Raw genomic sequence first — 21591 nt, forward strand, 5'->3', positions numbered from 1 at the left:
TAATAGTACATGGTTAGTTTGGTATTGGATTTGGTTGTATGACAAATATCAAAATGATGTTCAAATCGTGAATATTACAAGTGAAAACGATAACATGTATTTGAATTGATTTTTTATAAAGATTTTCTTGTCATTGTGAAGTTTATTTTAAACATGGTGAAAAGTAATACAAACAACCTAAGAATGTTTAAACACTATCTAAGAGGTCCAATAGTCTGTCTTATGAATTTGAACCATCTTGACATCACTAGTTTCTTTAAAAAATTCTTAGGCATTTGATATGAAGTGTTACATGTTCAAGTAATTGATAATTCAGTTAATTCTTCAAATCGTGGATATAACATCCTAGTCTGCATGCACAGACCCTGAATGAAACTTTGATGAAGAGTCTCTCCACACAAGATCAGATGTGTTTGCTGCTGAACTAGTGGGGCCTTCTTAAAACAGACTGTAGGCTGCATATTCAGACCTTGTAACTCGATTGAAGGGTTTGTAAAGCAGACTTATGGCCATCTCTCTCCCCTAAGCTTCCGATGAATGCTTCCACTACTATAATATGATATGTACATTCCAAAACAGAGACAAGTTCTTTTTTTTTGTACAAAGTGAACTCCATGTCTTTCAACTTACTATAAATTTACTTTAAAAGAGAAATAGGAAAAAAGTTTAATATCTTTCAAGTAAATGTATTTACATTTAATTGATGTATTGTTTATGAACGTAATTTATAATTGACTCAAAACGGGTGTGTTTATATATTATTTTTATACTGTTGGTGAAGTCAGTACTGAATTTCTTGTTTCTACGGAATCTCACTATGTCAATGTGTTTTTATTTACTTGGAATATATTTTTCTATTCTATGACCAATGCTTAGACTGTTATTTGTGTTTGTTTATTTTCTTTGTAAGAAGTAGAATCAATGTCTTTCAGTTACTCAGTATACTATTCATTAACTTTAGAAGTGAAAAAAGAAAATAGTTGAATTTTCTTTTCTAAGTACATATATGTATTTACATGTAATTGATGTATTGTTAGTGAACAAAATATGTTATTGACTTAAAACGGCTGTGTTTACGTATTATTTTTGTCTCACCTGCATAGCAGAGTGAGACTATGGACGCCGCTTTTCCGAAGGCGGCGGCGTCAACATCAAATCTTAACCTGAGGTTAAGTTTTTGAAATGACATAACTTAGAAAGTATATGGACCTAGTTCATGAAACTTGGCCATAAGGTTAATCAAGTATTACTGAACATCCTATTAGAGTTTCATGTCACATGACCAAGGTCAAAGGTCATTTAGGGTCAATGAACTTAGACCATTTTGGGGGAATCAACATAAAAATCTTAACCTGAGGTTAAGTTTTTGAAATGTCATCATAACTTAGAAAATATATGGACCTAGTTCATTAAACTTGGACATAAGGTTAATCAAGTATCACCAAACATCCTGCATGAGTTTCACGTCACATGACCAAGGTCAAAGGTCATTTAGGGTCAATGAACTTTGGCCGATTTGGGGGTATTTGTTGAATTACCATCATAACTTTAAAGTATGTTGGTCTAGTTCATAAAACTTGGACATAAGAGTAATCAAGTATCACTGAACATCATGTGCGCATTTTAGGTCACATGACCAAGGTCAAAGGTCAATGAACTTTGGTCATAATGGGGGTATCTGTTGAATTACCATCATAACTTTGCGAGTTTATTGATCTGACTTTTGAAACTTGGACATAAGAGTAATCAAGTATCACTGAATATCCTGTGCAAGTTTCAGGTCACATGATCAAGGTCAAAGGTCATGTGAGGTCAATGAACTTTGGCCACATTGGGGGTATTTGTTGAATTACCATCCTATCTCTGTAAATTGTATTGGTCTAGTTCATAAAACGTGGAAATAAGAGTAACCAAGTATCACTGAACATCTTGTGCGAGTTATAGTAGTTTTCAAAGTCAGCACTGCTGCTGTGTTGAATCACGTGATGCAGGTGAGACGGCCAGAGGCATTCCACTTGTTTGGTGATTGAAGTCAGTACTAATTATCTTGTTTCTACAGAATCTCACAATGCCAATGTGTTTTTAATTACTTGAAATATATTTTGCTATTCTGTGACCAATGCTTCTAATTAGACTGTCACTTTTGTGTATGTCTATTTTCTTTGTAAGAAGAGAAACCAGCGTCTTTCAGTATACTATACATTAACTTTAAAGTGAGATAGGAAAAAAGGTCAAATTTCTTTCAAGTATAAATATGTATTTACAGTTTATAATTCATAATTGATGTATTGTTGATAACCTTGATATATAATTGACTTAAAATGGTGTTTTATATTTATATATTATGTTATTGTTGGTGGAGTCAGTACTGAATATTATCTTGTGATGTGTATTTTTGTATACTTAGCTAAAATATATTTTACTATTATCTTGTGATCATTGCTTCCTAGTCTGTTATTTTTGTTTGTCTACATTTCATATGATGATGATGATGAGATGCCTATTGTTCTCCTATTATTCTCCTATTAACATGATTAACCCCACTCCCCCTTGGCCACAAACTTTCTAACAATTTCCAAAGCTTTAAAAAACGAATGATTACTTAACTACTTATGTGTGATAAGTATTTATTTCTTGTTCAATTTCTCAAACTAAAAAAACAAACACAAATCACATACCAGGTTTAAAGGTAAAAATTTAAACTGCATTTTATTTATTTATGTATTTATTTATTTATTACTGACAGTGACTCGTCATTACCAATGATGATGGCCCCCCATTAGGCACTGTTGAACATCATAACATAAACATAATATTAATTCAAAACAGCAACAAGAATAAGAACATATACAAAGCATATTGTATCCCGTAATGATTTTATCTCGCCTGTATAGTAGAGCGAGACTATAGGCGCCGCTTTAGGACGGCGGTGGCGTCGTCAACATTAAATCTTAACCAAAGGTTGAGTTTTTTAAATGTCATAAATTAAAGGGTATATGGGCTTAGTTCATGACACTTGGATTGCATGGTTATGAACTATTAAATGGATGGTCCAGGCTGAAAGTATTTATAGCTTAATGAATAGAGTAAAATTCACTAAGCAAAATGCCGAAAATTTCATCAAAATCGCATAACAAAGTTATTAAATTTTAAATTTTAGCAATATTTTGTGAAAACAGTCGTCATGAATATTCATTAGGTGGGCTGATGATGTCACATCTCCACTTGTTCTTTTGTATTTTATTATATGAAATCGGGCTTATTCATTTTTTCCTTCAAGAACTATAAAAATTAGATTTACAACTGATTTAGTGCATTAGATATTTATTGCTGCAACTTATTTCATTGTAAGGGAGACATTATTCACACAAGTATGAAGTAATGAAAAAAATATGATTTTATGTAATAACATAACAAAACGGAAAGTGTGGATGTGACATCATCAGCCCAAAGGGGCGTCGATCCATTTTTCAGATTGGGGGGGGGGCAAAATCCTGAATCAACTTTCCAAAGGCAAAACAAACAAACACACACACACACATATATATATACACATATATATATATACATATATATATGTGACTCATGATAGAGACACATATCTCACCAACAAATTAATGCGAGCGCGAAGCGCGAGCTTAAATTTTTTAATATACTGACATGAAAACAGGAAAAAGGTACTTGTTTAGGACTGTTTGTAGTAACTCATGAGGAGGATAGATACATGTGTATCTCACTACATAGGTAGTGCCAACCGCGTAGCCAGGATTTCATTTTGGAGGGGGCGGTAAATGCACGCGAAGCGTGCCAACACTTACAGAGCGCGCGAAGCGCGCTCCCTAGGGGGTGGGTGCAGGGAGGGGGAGTTTCCCCCTCCCGCGCGAAGCTTTTAGTGTTTCATAAATTAAAATGAAAAGGAGCCGTTTCTCTTGTACCTCCTATTCGGTTGACTATATTGCCATTTTGAACCATGTTTTCAAAAGTGATTGTGAACGCACAAAAGAGGTATACAATGGAGGAAACTAAAATGATAATAACTCCGCGCGAAGCGCGGAAGCTAAAGTGTTTTATCAATTTTTCTTGCCATAAAAAGGGTCCCGAGAAAAGGGTATTCTCAAAAATATATTGAAACTTTCTTTGGAAAGATCAGATTTGATTACAAACAATTTAGCATCAGTGCACACATTTTCAACAACAACGTATGGGGCGCCATATGGTCTAATTTTTTTTACTCCAGAATGTAACTTCCTATGGAGAGAAAAATGCATATTTAGTTTTAACTCGCAAAACAGAGGAGAAGATTAGTAGAGGAAGATATTCCTCCCCCGCCGCACAGAGCAATGAAACTCTGAAATTTCAAAGGGCGGACGTTTCATCAAATGTGGATATCTCTAATACCCAATCGTCTCTAATTCAATTGATTTTCTAAGATTATTGAACTTCATTACAAGGAAAATAGTGCGCATTAAGTTGAAACTTCTGTGATTTATTGAAATTATCTTTATATATAATAAAGGATGATTAATTCTTTTGACTTATCCTGAAGCGCTTCATTTTTAATATAAAGAAACTTAAGTGTCATTCAAAATTTCAAATTGAGGGCGCAAAACAGGACAGGAGATGAATGTATACAGGGAAATGACATGAAGTTTAATACAATTTGATAAAAAAATATTGTACTTTTTTATTTAATACGACACGAATTCCATACCTTCCTCTTTTTAAATTAGGAACCTGTTTGCCCCCAAATTATGGTTGTTTATAGTAATGAGCTGAAAAGCGGGAGAAGCTGACTTTATGGAGGTGACGGCAGAAACTGATATAAAGATTTTACCCGCTCGGAGCCGACCAGACTAGAAGTTGCGCGATCAATTGAAGAAAAAAAAGATAACTTCATATATTTACTTCGGCCTAACCTTACTCAAATTCATGCCCTAATGTATACAATTTTAACTTTAACTGGCAAGAAGCACATAGCTGAGGTGGAAAAACAGGGTTAGAGAAAAGATGGGGGAACAATGGAAAACTTCAATATTGTCATTTAACCGCGCGCAGCGCGGAAGCAAAATTCATATATGAATTTATAGAGCAAGAAGAGTGAAGGAGTTTCTCTTTTGAGAAAAAAATAAAGAATAAAAAGAAAAAAACACAAAGCTACCTTTCATCCCTTTCTTCCCTTCCCTTTTCCTTTTCTCCTCTCTTTTTCCCCTTCTTTTTTTTCTTTTTGGGGACGTTTTGGGGGGGGGGGCGACCGCCCCCACCGCCCCCCCTGGCTACGCGCCTGGGTAATGCGAGTGCCGAGAGCGAGCCCTGAAGGGCTGAAAGCTTGATATTCGAAGCATATTGACGCCTCTGTCAGCCCATGAATGAACTTCATGATGACTGTTTTTAGTATTGCTAAACTTTAAACTTCAATAACTTTATCATTTGTTTTCCGATTTTGATGAAATTTTCAGCATTTTGCTCAGTGAATTCTACTCTGTGTATTAGATATAAATATTTTCAGCCCTGCATGACCGTCCCTTTAAGGATCATCCTACCAGATTTTGAGATCACGTGACCAATGTCGAAGGTCATTTAGGCTCAATGAGCTGAAAATTTGTGTATTCCAATCTGAAAAAGCGTATATTTTGTTGAGCACGATTTTAAGTAAAGAACGAGTTGTGTATCACAACCAACCTCGCTTGCTGATTTCACAAAGTTTGCACATGCGGAATTATGGGTGGGGCATTGTCCTCCCCCCCCCCCCGGATCGGCGCCTCTGTTTTGCTTGAGTGGCGGGTGACAAAACAATGAAGACACGAGATGGATTTGGAGATGAGGGAATAAAGTTTGTTTGTATATACTTTTCTCATGCCTGCCTCTAGCTCGAGCAGAAACTAGTGCTTTCCAAAGTGAAAATGCTTGCTTATAAATAAAAGCGGATGAATTAACTCGAGGATCAGAGTGGCGATAGCGTTTATTGCTCCGACCCCGGCTTCGACCAGAATAGCGGAAATTTTTGTGTCGATGCAATAAAAAATTACTTTCCATACTTCATCTCCACCAAAGTATATTACTTTATTTCTAGTTGGCAAGAAATACACAAATTCCAAATCCGGGGAGGGGAGGAGAAAACGGAGTAGAAGTACGTGGGAAACAAAGGGAAAGAATTTCGATATTTTTACCGCGAAGATCGCAGAAGCAAAATTTTGTCACGGTATGGAAGACCATTATGAAAGATTTCTGCCTAAATGAGACAGAAAATCGTGTACAACTCTTGAACGCACACACAGGTCACGGAGTGACCCTGAGTGCAAACAGCTGACTGTGTTAAACTTAGGGGTGATACATTTTCTCAATAGGGGTGATCAAACTTACTGGAGGGACTTTAATTCACTTATAACAAAGAAATGTGTACTACAGTACTCCTGATGAATGCTCTGATGAAAATTATATGAGTTTCACATTCATTTAAACGGGAGGACAAGATTAGTGTATATATGATGCATTATGCATAAATCATACGACCATTGCGACCCCTGCCCGGCCGATGGTTCAGGCATGACGATCCTGAGTGACGTCACCGATAGAGACCTCAAATGCCAGGAGAGCCTATTCGACAACTAACTTCATCTAAAAAACACGTATTGAAGATAACATCCAATGGGGAAATGGCTTTCATTTTCATGAAATATACATTCCATTCTTCAATAAATTTTTAACTCCGTCGTTAACTGCCCATTCATTCTCGAGCAATGGGGGAATGAATACAGAGTGTCTCAAAGTTTGTGTGAAAAAAGGTGCATTTTCCATAGAACTTCTGCCAAAAAGCAATGCGTAAGGGAAAGATTAGCCCCAAAACACGAATAGATGAGTAAATCAAATGGGATGAATCATGAAAATCAGTGAAATATAGTTTCTCCTGTACTCATTACTGAATACCCCGACTTGATACGATTAATTTTTCCCCCTCTCCATCAACTTTTAAGAAAAAGGGTGCATATTTTCATAAAAATATCATGTGTTATATCGACGGACGCCCGTGCGTACGAGCAGGAGGAAGCCAAATGTCTCGTATTTTTCATAATGGAGAGGGAGAGAGAGAAGAACGTCTGGTACTCAGTGTTTTTCTTCTTTTGACAAAAAAATAAAGATATACCCTAAGTCTCGAATTTTTACCTTTTCTTCTTTCTCTTTTTTTCCTCCTTTCCTCCTTTTCTTTTCTTCTTGGGGACTTTTTGTTTTCCTTGGGGACCCCCCCCCCCCCCCTCCATTTGTCTACGCGCCTGGCCCACGATGTCTAGCCGAGATCCCTCCTCCACGTCACGTGCACGATACAACCACGGAAATGCTGGGAATTCCCCCTCGCCAGCTGCTAGCATATGGTGCACAAGCCACAAGTTAACATTTTGAACCAAGGATGCACGTCAACGCAATGTCGCGGGTGTAATTTGTAAGAAATTAAGAATATTTTTCTTAACTTCATTTGTTTACAAAGTTGATTTTGGGGAAATTGGATCGTGTTAATTGTGAACTCTGACCCGCAGGTCGCCCACAACCTCAACTGGCTTGGCTTATTTAGATTATGGGGCTATAATATCGGCGGACCTTGCGATGCGGCAGCCCGAACGTGTATCACTGACGAGGTTCCCGGGTGTACGGCCCGGCGGACTAAGCCAACTCGCACCCCTCTCTCTTCCGGGCCGGTATACCGGATCGAACTCGAAGTAGAAAAGTAGATCTAGTATTTTGGCCGCTCAACTTAAAGGGGAAGTTCACCCTGAAGAAAACTTTGTTGTAAAAATAGCAGAAAAAATAGTAAAAAATATTGGTGAAGGTTTGAGGAAAATCCGTTAAAGAGTAAGAAAGTTATTAGAGTTCAAAGTTTTGGATTTGTGACGTCATAAACGAGCAGCTGCCCCATGACATGTGTTCTGTAACATAAAAGGCATGAATTTCAAATTTTGCTTGGTTCCTGATGACTTAATTTTGTTTTCTATTCATTATCGGGTGTGAAATGATTTGTCTATTGATATACAAAAGGTACAGTGAAAACCATTTTCAATTTTCTGAGAAAATGACATTTCATTGATTTTTTACCATTCGCTATGACTGTTGTAGGATTTATAGCCTAGTAGGAATGCTGCTCGCATATGACGTCACAAATCAAATAATTGAAATTCTAATAACTTTTTAATTATTTGATGAATTTTTCTCAAACCTTCGACAATATTTTTTATTATTTTTTCTGCTATTTTTACAATAAACTTTTTGTCAGGGTGAACTTCCCCTTTAATAATCTAGACGTGGGAAGCGTTGAAAGGACTTGCCAGAGTTTGATAGCCTGATTATGGTGGGGGGGGGGGGCATACACGTCTACGCACTTATTACTATGAAACATCAAGTTAATTACTAAATTAGATCTAGATCTAAAGTTATGAATTTCTTTTTCAATTTCATTTCACAAAAAATTTCAGTCAAACTCAAATGTCAATAATCCATGTTCCTTATTATGAGCAAGCAAATTATTATTTTATGAGCAAACTAAAATAAAAAATCGCGTAAAAAATTGAAATAAATCTAGATCTAAATGATTTCCTTGCTGCAAAAAAAAGATATTTGCCAGTCATTTTCAAATTTAACAAAAAAATGGTGCCTCATGATGACGTTGCGTACAATTCTGGAATTTTGATGAGAAAGGCTATAATCTAGATCTATCAGACATAGCCTTGTTCATTTCAATAAAATTGGGATTTTATTGCAAGTAAAGATAAACATTGAAATTATTTGCATGTTCATTTATTGTTTTTTTTTACTGAAGCATGTAGTATTTTTTTAATGAAGTTGAGGAAATCACTCCAAAAATGAAAAGGTCAAAATTTTACTAGATTATTTTTTTCTTCAAATTCTTTCATTCTCTCCTGGTCTTTGCATTTATGCATTGTAAATATTGAATTTTATTATGTGATTTTGTTTGAATTTTATGTAAATAATGTTAACTGTTAAAATTTTTAAAATCTGGTTTTGCAGAAACTGATATTCATTTTACTTTTGATTTTTAAAAATTGAGGACAATTTTTTGGAAGGAGAAAGTTTATGTAGGATGGTTATTTTGTCATCAGGATCTACAGGTAGGTGATCAAGGGAGGCTCGTACATGTATGCGTACATTTGTCACATTTCTGGCATCCAAAACCCCCATTGACAAAACTCAGTTGCTTGAATTCTTTATGGATATTAGTGGTGGGGTTTAATACATTATTAGATTATTGCTGATATTGTTTTTGATACGTCATGTTTTTTTTTTTAATTCTGCAGAATGGACTTTCTGGCACAATGTGAACTCCACAACACCACTGAAGTACTGTTCGTTAAAGTTTTTTCTCCAATTTCTTCTCATGATAAAGCATCTTGAGCAAATAGTTCCCATTGTTCTTCATACTAAAGTAGATTGCTAGGAAACCCTGCAGAGTTGAAAAACTTTAAATAAGATACTGTCATGAACTTCATCTTGCAATTCCAGGATATCCCATCCATGTTCAAGAACTCCATATTCTAGAGTAAATCTATATTTTGAATGTATGATTTACATGTATATCTTTAGTTACTGACTAATGGCTCCAAGAGGAAGTCCTACAAATTTGAAGAACTAAGGATTTGTGATTAGCATTCATCTTTATACCCATTGAATCATTGATGATATCTCCAACAAACAATAATGCTGCTGACATACCAAGGTCTTCTGGTTGTATTTTGTCTAATTCTTCTTCAATGTCTTGCTAATGGAAACACAGAGGGAGGCCACCTTCCTGGACATCTGGACGTTCTTGGGAAACATCGACCCCCGGAGGGCCACATTGAAATCCTGCATGAACTTCCATCCCCCAGGGAATTCTGGGAGAAATATGCTCGGGATGGCATTCCTGTCTTGTTCCGTGGGATGGCCAACAACTCACTGGGAGTCCATCGATGGACTGATGATTATCTCAAGGAACACTACAGTGACCTTCGGGTAAAGATAGAAGCAAAAGCGGAAAAAGAGTATTACCCTGAGGGAGACAAAGGTATGGGCCAGGACACCATGGGGTACTTCCTCAAGACATACCAGTCACGCAATGCTTATATAGTCTCACAACTTCCAGATCCAATGTCGAAGGAAGTCTCTGTTCCCCCTTTCATGACCTGCGGTACCTTCAGTCAGCGTCTCTTAGAGGCAAATCTCTGGTTTAGTAATGGCGGCACCAAGAGCCTTCTTCACCGGGATGCTGACAATGCAATAAACTGTCTTTACTTTGGAACCAAAGACTGGATCTTCATCGATTCGAAGTATGAGGATATGATTCCCATAGCTGATGAAGGCACAGAAGCCTATGGTGGTTTTGCTTTACTAAACCCTGATAGTGTCGACCTGGAGTTGTTTCCAAAGTTTGCCGATGTTCCTTGGACCTACGGGAATGTGACTGCTGGAGATTGCATTTTTCTACCTCGAGGTAAGCATGGTTTGGTCAAATTAGATACTCTATATTTGTTTTGTATATAATATGTTTAGGTCAGTGGTCTATACTACATGTACATGACCAAGGGACTTCACAAACAACAGATACATTTACCTACAAGACCTACTTTTCCCTGAATGACCAACTCTGTTTCATTTATCTGTATCTTATATCTAGATATATGTACATTGACTTGTTTCATCACAATAAGGGAATCGTAAAGGGATAGTTGACTATGACAATAAATTGGTTTCAATAAAAGCAGAAAAATATTGCTATTGGCTAATTGCAGAAAATCTTTTCTGAAAACCTTTATTGGTTTTGAAGACGTGGGTCACAATTTATCTTGCATGTTTTATTTTCATTCTATTTGTGAAGGTTACTGGCATCAGGTCCGCTCCTACGGGTCTCGGAATCTTGCTGTCTCTCTCCTCTTCTCTCGCATCACGGAAAATGATCTATCAGACTGTGAGGGCGCCAAATTGTCTTACACCCCACTGAGTGAGATGGAGATGGTCTTTACCTACGATGGCTATGCAGAACAAACCATGGGCGATACTGATCCATTTGAACTAAAGTATGTTTTAGAGTTAGAAAAAAAAAATAAGTGTATAATGATTTGAAAATCCTTTATCCTTCATTTTATCAATTATGGTTTAGCAAGTTAGTTCTTTGTTAATGCTTTCATGTAAATAGTTTATTTGATGGACAAGTAGAACATCTAAATTTCCATAAAATTATATTTTAAGAAGTTGAGCCTCGTGGGATTTCTCAAAGAGCACTGTCTTGTAACTTGATTTGGGTTCTGCACTCAAATCAGTGAGCTGTTAGTTCTGCCACTTCTGAGGATCTACGTAGTTCTTTATATTTTATAAAGTTGTTCTATATGTTTTTATACACGACTGACAATCCTTTCTCCTTTTTTTGTGCTGAAGAAGATTCTCCATGATGTATGCTCCCACTGGTAATAGTAAAATGTGATCTATATTGCATTCTCATTTTAACAAGCATCTTCATCTACATACATTCTTTAGGCCTAGTTTCCTTTTTTCCTTTTTTTTTCCTGGAGCGTTGTGGCCCAGTAGATTAGTCTTCGGACTTTGAAACATAGGGTCGTGGGTTCATATCCCAGCCATGGCGTAATTTCCTTCAGCAAGAAACTGATCCACAATGTGCTGCACTCAACCCAGATGAGGAAAATGGGTACCGGTACAGGAAGTAATTCCTTAAAAAGCTGTGTGCGCTATGAACGCCTAGCTTAGCCGGGTAATATAGGAGCGCCTTGAGCAACTAACAAGGTGGATATGTGCGCAATATAGATACCCTATATTATTATAATTATTTTTGGTAGTGAGGGCCCGTGCTGCGTGGAAGCTAGAATTGCCTTCTCTTTATTCGTCTGGCTGGGGACTGGGCATTGGTGCGACGCTGAGCACTCACAAATACTTAATTATACAACTGTCATGGAGTTGAAAAATTTGGTATAAAGCCTTTTGGTCTAATACCGATTTGGTTTACTATCATTTGGTCTGATTATCGAACAGTCTGAAATAAAATTGAATTTGAATAAATCTGTCCATTTTCTCCTTGTTTTGCAGTGAAACAATCCAAGAATGGTGCCAACTCAATGGTCTATCGATGAATGCACAGGATGTCTTCCGCTTTCTGAGACGTGTAAGTGATACTGAGCATGATGGAAGGTCGGGGGGGGGGGCATAAAACTTCTTGTAAATATATGAATGACAAACATAAATTGTGCCTTTGGTAAATTCCAGTTTGCAGTAACATGAAAAACAGAAACCAAATTATAAAATGCGGAAGAGCACAAAAATCACAGACTTTCACAAAAAGCAATTTCTTTTTAACCTGTTGCCTACAGGAACCGGGTGGGACCTGTACAAAGTCTATGGGTTTTTCTTAAAATCTTGTGGTGAACAGGTTAATGGCGCCAAGTAATACAGTAAATATGATTTTTTAAATCCAATAAAACAAAATTGTGCATCAATACGATTATCATGTGACGCAAGACCTGCTGTTAGAACAGTTTTCAGAACTGAAGTTGTACCCTGGGTAAAATATGACATTATTATTATTATTCTTATTAGTAAAAACCTGTTAATCTCACTTGATTGCGGTGATTAGCCCGTAATCGCTTGCTTTAGCTGCATGTAGTGAATGTATATGAATAAAACAAAATATTTAGTGATTATCTAAGATTCTTACTATTAACAATGCCTTTATCATATTGTTACCGGTGTGTTGGCTCAGTTGGCAGAGCATCCTTCTCACAACCGGGAGGTCGGGGGTTCAAACCGTGGCCACGTCAGACCAAAAGACGTAAAAAATGGGAGTTGCTGCTACCCTGTTTGGCATTCAACGATTAAAGGGATAGAGCCTCCTTGATTCGGCGCTGCACAGCGTCTGCTGGGCCCATGATCAATTCGGCAAAGCACATTTACAGAGTATCTTGTTTCATGTCTATTTCCAACAATAAAAAAAAATATTTTTTTTGTTTTGTACATGTTTCTGAAGAATAAGAAATTGAAGTTTAGAACAACACAGAACTAGGGACTTGTTTTTTTGACAATTTGACATATAAGGTAATTTTTCTGTTTCCATAGAAATATCTTTTCTGATTGTTTTCAGGACTATCATGATGATGATGAGGCCGATGAGGGGCTGCTGCGGGATGCTGCTTTTCTCCTGGAGATATCTGATCAGGTAAAATTATATAACTTCTAGTGTTGGGTTTGGAATGATAATAATAATAACTTAGTCTTATATAGCGGTTTTCATGTAATCCATATCAAAGTGCTTTACAACGTAAAACATACGAAATATACAATCAAAAGTGAAATTAGAAATCATATAATTAAATATCAAAATTATCAAGGACACTGTAAATGGGGTTATGTTGAATATGACTTCTTCATGAGGTACGTCTTTAAATTGGATCGAAACAATGCGATATTTGGGATACAACGGAGGGAAGCTGGAAGAGTGTTCCAAAGACGTTGGGCAGACCTTGAAAAGGACCTATCACCAAAAAGTTTGGTTTTTGCTTTTTTGACTGTTAAGAAATTTTTATTTGCAGAATGAAGTGACCTACTGGGAGAATATGCCTGGATTAATTCAGAGAGATGTTTTGGAGCATGTCCATGAAGAGATTTGAATGTTAAGAGTAGAATTTTGAATTGTATATGAAATTTAATGGGGAGCCAGTGCAATTGGAAAGAGTCTTTGAAGAGACAGAGACTTGAAAAGACAAAATTGTATGAATGATGGGGGATTTCGCCCTTATGACAAACCAGATGTCCCATTAAAGATTCCCCAAATTGAATGTTTTTAGACGACCGTTTTTTCAAGAGTCGGCCCAAGATCCACAACAAACAATATGTGGTTCTAGCAATGATTGAACTAACATTCGAGGATTCAACTTCTGTAAGTAAATGAGAGTGAGGATTGGTTTCTTTTGCTGATGGTAATTTTGCTTTGGCTGGGATTTGAACCCATGGCCCTCTGTTTCAAAGTCTGGAGATTAATCCACTGAGCTATAATGTGTAGTGGTAATAGTAGACAGTTTTTAATTGGATATGTTAATTGTTCTGCAATGTGCGAAGCTGCCTTAAGGTCTATTTGATGTAAAATAAATTTGGTAAACAATATCTACATGTAGCTCTAAACATACAGTACATGTAGCTTGTTCATGACATGTATTAATCATCAAATTTTGTTATTTTTAAAAATGTTTGTAGGTAGTGCAGCTGCTAGATGTGGATAAAGACAACAGAATTTCCTGTAAGGATGAGGCCCAAGGCCTCAAATTGGCAACTTTGAAGAAATTAGCGAACATTATTGACAGAGATCCTGCCAACACAGAGGAGTTTGAATATGCCAAGTTTGAACCTGATGAAATAAGGTATGGTATCAATCAGTTAAAAAATAAAGAAATAAAAGTGGGGAAAATAATACTTGCCCCAATTGCTGATGTTGCATTTTGCAGATGAATAATAGTCTATTGGAAAACTGGTCATTTTACACGAACCAAACACCCCTAAAACTAAAATTTGGAATTAATCTTTGACTGACCGTTGGTTCCCATACAACATATATTGTTGAAATATTTACATGTATTGGAAAATGCACAAGAGATCAGCTGCAACCCTATAACTTCCATGTCCTTAAAGGGACCTGGACCTCAGCTACAGGGGAAATAACGCTTGTGGTGTGCCCTTCAATTTGGAGTCTCCAGCTTCTCAGGGGCCTTTGGTGTGGGAATCTTTCAGGGGCCCGTTGCAGAAAGAGTTGCGTTTAAACGCAAGTCAAAAAATCAAACGCAAGTCCCAAATGCGCGCTGTTGATTGGTTGAAAATCAAGTTGCGCATGATTTTTAGAGTTGCGATTGATTGCAACTCTTTCTGCAATGGCCCCTGATCCCTGTCTCTATGCCATGGTGGCACTAGTTTGAAGGCTGCAGTCACGATAGGTTTATGACATGGTATGTTTTTTTATACTTCGCAATTCCAAATGAGAATTAAATGAATCTCACTTCTCATTATTGTGCACAAATGGAAGTTTTCTTTATAAATCTCCTTGTTGATTTGTTATGAACTTCTTTTGTCTGTTCTTCTGTATTATCCATTGTTTAAGAAGCAGAGAGACTTTAATTAATAAACATTTGTTTCATCTTTTAAATTCTGATCATTAAACAATGGCCAAAGATGTTTGTGCAGATTTCATGTATAAATTATGCTTATTTACTGCGTATATTAAAAAATGTCCAATGCTGATGCGCGCTTTTGTCACAGTGCGCCAAATTGACACCTGTTGCCATGGTTCAGTACGCTATTTTATTCATGAGTCCACTGTTTGAAGAGTGGACTCATCAATTCAAAACAGTAGACTCATGAATAAAAAAGCGTGGATAACCATGGCAACAGGCGTCAACTTGGCGCACTGTGACAAAAGCGCGCATCAGCATTGGACATTATTTAATATACACCGTAAATAAGCATACATTAATTTATACAGGAAATCTGCATAAACCATGGACTCAACCGGTGGTTTTAAAAACCACCTTTGTGAATTCGGGCCATTAAGTTTGATCATTTCAATGTACCTCGGTCCAATCTATTTTTTTTCGTTCTTTCTGCTACCAGAGTTTTCATGGCTGATCTGATTGTAAGCCATGAGACGAGAGAACAAACCATCATTACTCGTGAGACCTTTGTGAAAGCCTATCGGACATTTGGGGGATCACTGAAGATCGGCAATGAGGTAATCACTGGATAGATAAGATTAAAGTATTTAAAGTAAACACTGATTTCATGAGAAAGTCTGTAAAAACCAAGTTTGATTGCCACTATATCATCGTAAATGTAGATCTAGTTCTCGTACAATTACGTTAACTAAGAAATCATGGAATCTAAGCTCTTAGCTGAAAAATGATCGCACTGAATATCACCAACACAAAATAGCAAATGTGGGCCAGTATATTATTATTACCAAAAGACTCTATATCATTCTTAAATTTCATCCATGTTTTGCTAGTTTTTGTCTCACCTGCATAGCAGAGTGAGACTATAGGCGCCGCTTTTCCGACGGCGGCGTCAACATCAAATCTTAACCTGAGGTTAAGTTTTTGAAATGACATCATAACTTAGAAAGTATATGGACCTAGTTCATGAAACTTGGCCATAAGGTTAATCAAGTATTACTGAACATCCTATTAGAGTTTCATGTCACATGACCAAGGTCAAAGGTCATTTAGGGTCAATGAACTTAGACCATGTTGGAGGAATCAACATCAAAATCTTAACCTGAGGTTAAGTTTATGAAATGTCATCATAACTTAGAAAATATATGGACCTAGTTCATGAAACTTGGACATAAGGTTAATCAAGTATCACTGAACATCCTGCATGAGTTTTATGTCACATGACCAAGGTCAAAGGTCATTTAGGGTCAATGAACTTTGGCCGAATTGGGGGTATCTGTTGAATTCCCATCATAACTTTGAAAGTTTATGGATCTGATTCATGAAACTTGGACATAATAGTAATCAAGCATCACTGAACATCCTGCGCGCATTTCAGGTCACATGACCAAGGTCAAAGGTCAATGAACTTTGGCCGAATTGGGTGTATCTGTTGAATTACCATCATAACTTTGAAAGTTTATGGATCTGATTCATGAATCTTGGACATAAGAGTAATCAAGTATCACTGAACATCCTGTGCGAGTTTCAGGTCACATGATCAAGGTCAAAGATCATGTAAGGTCAATGAACTTTGGCCATGTTGGGGTTTTTTGTTTAATAACCATCATATCTCTAAGTTTATGGGTCTAGTTCATAAAAAGTGGACATAAGAGTAACCATGTATCACTGAACATCTTGTGCGAGTTAGAGTAGTTTTCAAATTCAGCACTGCTGCTATATTGAACCACTTGATGCAGGTGAGACGGCCAGAGGCATTCCACTTGTTTAGCAATTAGTATTACACGATTTCTTCCAGAATCCTTTGGCATTTATTCTTTTCTTTTTATATACACTCAGTTGGGTGCTCATTGATTTGATTCTATACAAACTCATTTTGAAATTTGTTACCCCAACTGGCATTTATTACACGGTAAAAAAATTGGTAATTTGAATTTTGATTTCACTGAAAAATCCGGCTAATGCTGAATATTAAGCACGTGTGAAACCAAACTAGGACAAGATTAGAATCATGAGCACTAATCACAACCACGATAACAATAGCAATCATGATGATTCAAGATTCACGTGTGAGAAGGCCCTTTGATGACTTTGATATTTACAATGATTATCATTATAATCACAATCATCAATGTTATCACTGTTAAATCTATTTATTAACTCATTTTTCCTTCATTTTCATTTTTTATTGATTGATTGTCTTGCGAGACTGCTAGCTTCCTCAAACCTTTGACGTGCTTTTTGCGCAACTATGCCATCTACAGCAAAGGTCTGTTAAAGTTATCATCCTCGAAAGTGAAAGCTTATCCCCCCGAAAAAATGTTTTCCCATGTCTCCACACAAATCAACTGAACTTTTTTTAGATGCAGATGCCAGGGGGGGGGGGCAGAAGTTGCAGTAGACAAAATCCCTTCATTTTGGACTCATTTCATGGGGGGGGGCATCAAGCTTTTTGTGAAACAAAATTACCTTCACTGCTGGAATTTTTTTGGTTTTTTTTTTTCCTTTCGTTTTTTAGGCTTGTAAAGCTTTTCGTGAGACAAAATTCCTGTCATTTTGGATTTGGACTGATTAGCACAAAATCACCTTCTTAAAAAATCATGAATCCATGGCTGACATTCTTGACAATGGCGCTTTTGAGCCAAATCGCATACTCCGACTATGGATCTGCCCATGCTATTCAGTGATCCTTATCTTCTCTTTCTTTTGATACACAGGTCTTTGATGTACTGACTCCAGAAGATGAGGATTCCATTTCTACCTCACAATTGGAAGAACGGGGAGAAAATATTGCCGCCCTTTTTGAACCCAAGATGAAACGTGATTATGCAGATCCATATGCGGACTGGATGAGTGATGATCCTACTCCTGAAGATAATCTTAATCCCGAAGGTAGTCTTAATCTCAAAGATCATCGTGACATCCATGGTGACAGTCATGGAGAACTCTAGATGCCCTTTACCCCCCCCCTCCCCCACGTCAAAAAAAGAAAGAAATATTCATTGCCTTGAAATGAAATAGTCGTTGCCTTGAGACGTTGCCTATCGTTTGAAAGTTTTCAGTCGATTCAAATTTATCCCAGCTGTGGAAATCTGATCAAACTGTCAACAAGTAGGAATTCTCACTGTGTGTTAAAATCTGTTTATTAATTGGAAATGTGGATTGTTCAAATGGATGATGCATTCATTAGGCATCCCCCAACATGTGGCATTGTCAGGGTGTAGCGGTTTTAACTCATGCCATTTTAATTTGTAAGCAGATGGTCGTGTATTTGAATCCCACTGCGGCCTAGCGTGGTTTTTGCTAGGTATCAATCCACACATTGCTACTCTCCACCCGGGTGTTACCCGGTAGGAACTCTTGTTTGAATGTCCCCCAGGGATTGGGGAGAGTTTATACATTGTGTATGGACGTACCAGGATCCAGTGATAATCCAGTAATAATGCATTATTCCGATGAACTGCCATAATACATTACAGCATCTCAGTTCAGTTGCATGAACATGTTGAAACATCTGTATTTTGCTGAAATCATTGCGGAGCTTACGTCATGTTTATCAACTTGCGATATTTTTAACCAAACATCACTCTTTAATTTGATATCAGTTGTGTGTACAAAATTAATAGACGTAATAGATATGTCATCAAAACAGAACTTTATCTTGTTTTATGTTTCTAATATGAATATATGATTGCTCCAAGGGGGCCAATGGCTTAGAAAAAAGGGTTTTTTAATGATAAATGAGAATTGTGTACTTAGGGATTGGGTTTGGTAATATTATAGATATCATCATGATATTCAAAATATTATATTACCAGTGAAAATGATAGCATTTATTTGAATTGATTTTTTTATAAAGATATTCTGAGAAAGATCACTCTATTAAAAAGCCGAGTTTTACTTCAAAGAATTAATTATCTGTAACATGTATGTTATTCAGGGACTCTGTGTTTCAAACAACTTTTGTCTATGACTTGTTCTTTCTACTTATCTGCAAATACATGTATGATATTCTTTTTTTCGTTTCCATGTGAATGTTAGTTTTGCAAGCAATAAATAGTGTTTTTTTTTAGTTTATAGCTTGGGCACTGCATGATTTCCCATTTTATGGCGTCATATTTTGTGATTCATGGCGTTTTTGCCTAAATTTTTGTCATGGGTAGAAACTATAAGACCTATCTTCTGATCAGATTATTGTTATGATGGATATAAGTTGACATACAGTATGTACATGTAGGCATATTGAATTTGTCATTAAACAGATGTAAAAACTTGTTTATTTTGTTGTATTATATGTTTCTATACAACTTTTATGTATGAAACACATGCCATATGTTATGAATAGATGAAAGCTTCAAGGGGTACTTTTAATGTTTTCCTTTAAGTATGGATGGATTGTTTGGGAATGGTATTAGTTGTATTATGAGTATTGAAATAATTTAAAAATATGAATGTTATTAGTGAAAATGATAATAATGACTTTGAATCATTTTTTATAAGATTTTCTGAGAAAGATCTATACTAGTGCTGATTTACTCAATTATCTACTACATGTACATGTATGTATTTTATTTGGTTAATCTGCATTTCAGACATCTATTGGAAGAGCCGTGGTGAAGTGGTTTTGACTCTTGCCTTGAAAATGGAGGGCCATGTGTTCGAACCCCACTGCGGTCTAGCATCCTTTTGCAAGGCATTAATCCACACTTTGCCACTCTCTACCCAGGTGGTAAATGGATACCCAGTAGGATGCGAAAGCTTTTGTATTATGCCTAGCAATTGAGTCTTGGAACTCTTCTTGGCATGCTCCCCAGGGAGTGGAGAAGGTGAATACATTGTATTCAGGCATGCAAGGAATCGACCAGTGTAATAATATGCTGTAAAGCGCTTTGGGCCATTATGGGAAAAGCGCTATTTAAAAAATAGCTATTATTATTATTATTGTTTATGTTATGATTTGTTCATTTATACTAATCTGCAAAAATGATACTCTTGTTTAAGGGGAATTCCACCCCAACATGAAGTTGATTTTAATAAAAGGAGAAAAATCTACAAATCATTACTGAAAATTTCATCAAAATCGAAAAATGTAATATCAAAAAGTTTTATTGAAACTTTCACTTATTTTTCACAAAACGGTTATTTGCACAACTCAGTGATATGGAAATGAGAGTCAATGGCATCACTCAATCACTATTTTATATTTTTTTCTTGTTTGAAGTATGAAATATTTGTAATTTTCTCCTGATAGTCATGTGAAACAAAGTTTTGTTCCTCCCTGAACATGGGCAATATCCATTGTTTAAATATTTTCTGGTTCGATGAAGAGAGTCCTTCCTGTAAAAATTGAGTATAATATTTACACGACTATAACTATATTATTGTTTATGTTATGGATTATTTTGTATAATAAAACACATTTGATGTTATGTATTATATTATTTTGAATGCAGTTATAAAAGCAAGGCAAGCAAAAAAACACCTAACCCTTACCCTAATCTTAGAGTTTCAGTAGTAAACATTGGGATCTGAAATTACCTCCAGGCTAAGTTACTACTTTCTAAAACAATTCTAGGGCATTTTCTATTGAAGTTTGACATGGTGTATGTCATTGACCAGCCCGTGAAGGTCATTTGAACAAACTTGCCCATGAGGTAACTCCAAATTGGTCCAATGCTAATTAGGTCTATTAATTCCTTGTACTACCGTTTATGTGGCAACCTTTCTCTATCTTCCAGTGAGTGCCTTTACTGTGATACATGTACATAATCATCCCAAAACAGAAACAAGATTATTTTCTTCAAAAGAAGTGAAATCAAGTAATAATGTCTTTCAGATTTGCACTATACATTTATTTTGAAGTAAAAGTGAAGGAAATAGTCCTATTTCATATATATACGATATGTATTTACATAATTGATGTATTGTTTATTTGCATAATATTTGACCTAAAACTGTGTTTATATATTATTTTAATGGTTGGTGAAATCAGTACTAATTTTCTTGTTTCTGCAGAATGTCAGAATGTCATTTTTTTTATATTTAGTTGAAATATATTTTGCTAATATTTATGATCATTGCTTCCTATTCTGTTATTTGTGTTTGTCTACATTTCAAATGATGATGATGATGATGAGATGCCAATTGATCTCCTCTTAATCGCCCTCTCCGGACCTTTCTGACAATTTCCAAGGCTTTAAAGAACCAATGATTACTGATTACTTTACATTAAAACAATGAAATGAAAAATACCATGTTTACCATAAACAATTAGTCTAAGAGGGAAAAGATAAATTCTGGGATCGATATATTGAGAACCAATAGTTTTTAACATCCAGATTGAAATAATAATGGGAAAACAAAAGTTAAAAAATGCACACGGATCAAAACGCTTAAG

General features: G+C 36.1%; 1 protein-coding gene across 1 annotated transcript; it reads left to right on the forward strand.

Moving 5' to 3' along the window:
- Nucleotides 1-7348: 7348 nt before the first annotated feature.
- LOC121427977 lies at nt 7349-21265 on the forward strand. Its single transcript, XM_041624556.1, has 8 exons — nt 7349-7435; nt 9300-10471; nt 10856-11054; nt 12076-12151; nt 13124-13198; nt 14233-14396; nt 15637-15754; nt 17912-21265. Exons 2-8 carry the CDS (start codon nt 9700-9702, stop codon nt 18143-18145), a joined length of 1638 nt encoding a protein of 545 aa, XP_041480490.1. The 5' UTR covers nt 7349-7435; nt 9300-9699; the 3' UTR covers nt 18146-21265.
- The last annotated feature ends 326 nt before the right edge of the window (nt 21266-21591 follow it).

Source organism: Lytechinus variegatus, chromosome 14, assembly GCF_018143015.1.
Source record: "Lytechinus variegatus isolate NC3 chromosome 14, Lvar_3.0, whole genome shotgun sequence".
NCBI classification, from domain to species: Eukaryota; Metazoa; Echinodermata; class Echinoidea; order Temnopleuroida; family Toxopneustidae; genus Lytechinus; species Lytechinus variegatus.

What these genes read in the sequence shown, in the direction of transcription:
- LOC121427977 (XM_041624556.1), top strand. Translation starts at nt 9,700, where the DNA reads ATGCTGCTGACATACCAAGGTCTTCTGGTTGTATTTTGTCTAATTCTT. An exon ending in ACTGATCCATTTGAACTAAA is followed by an intron (nt 11,055 to 12,075) that starts GTATGTTTTAGA and finishes CTTGTTTTGCAG; the next exon opens with TGAAACAATCCAAGAATGGT. An exon ending in TCTTCCGCTTTCTGAGACGT is followed by an intron (nt 12,152 to 13,123) that starts GTAAGTGATACT and finishes GATTGTTTTCAG; the next exon opens with GACTATCATGATGATGATGA.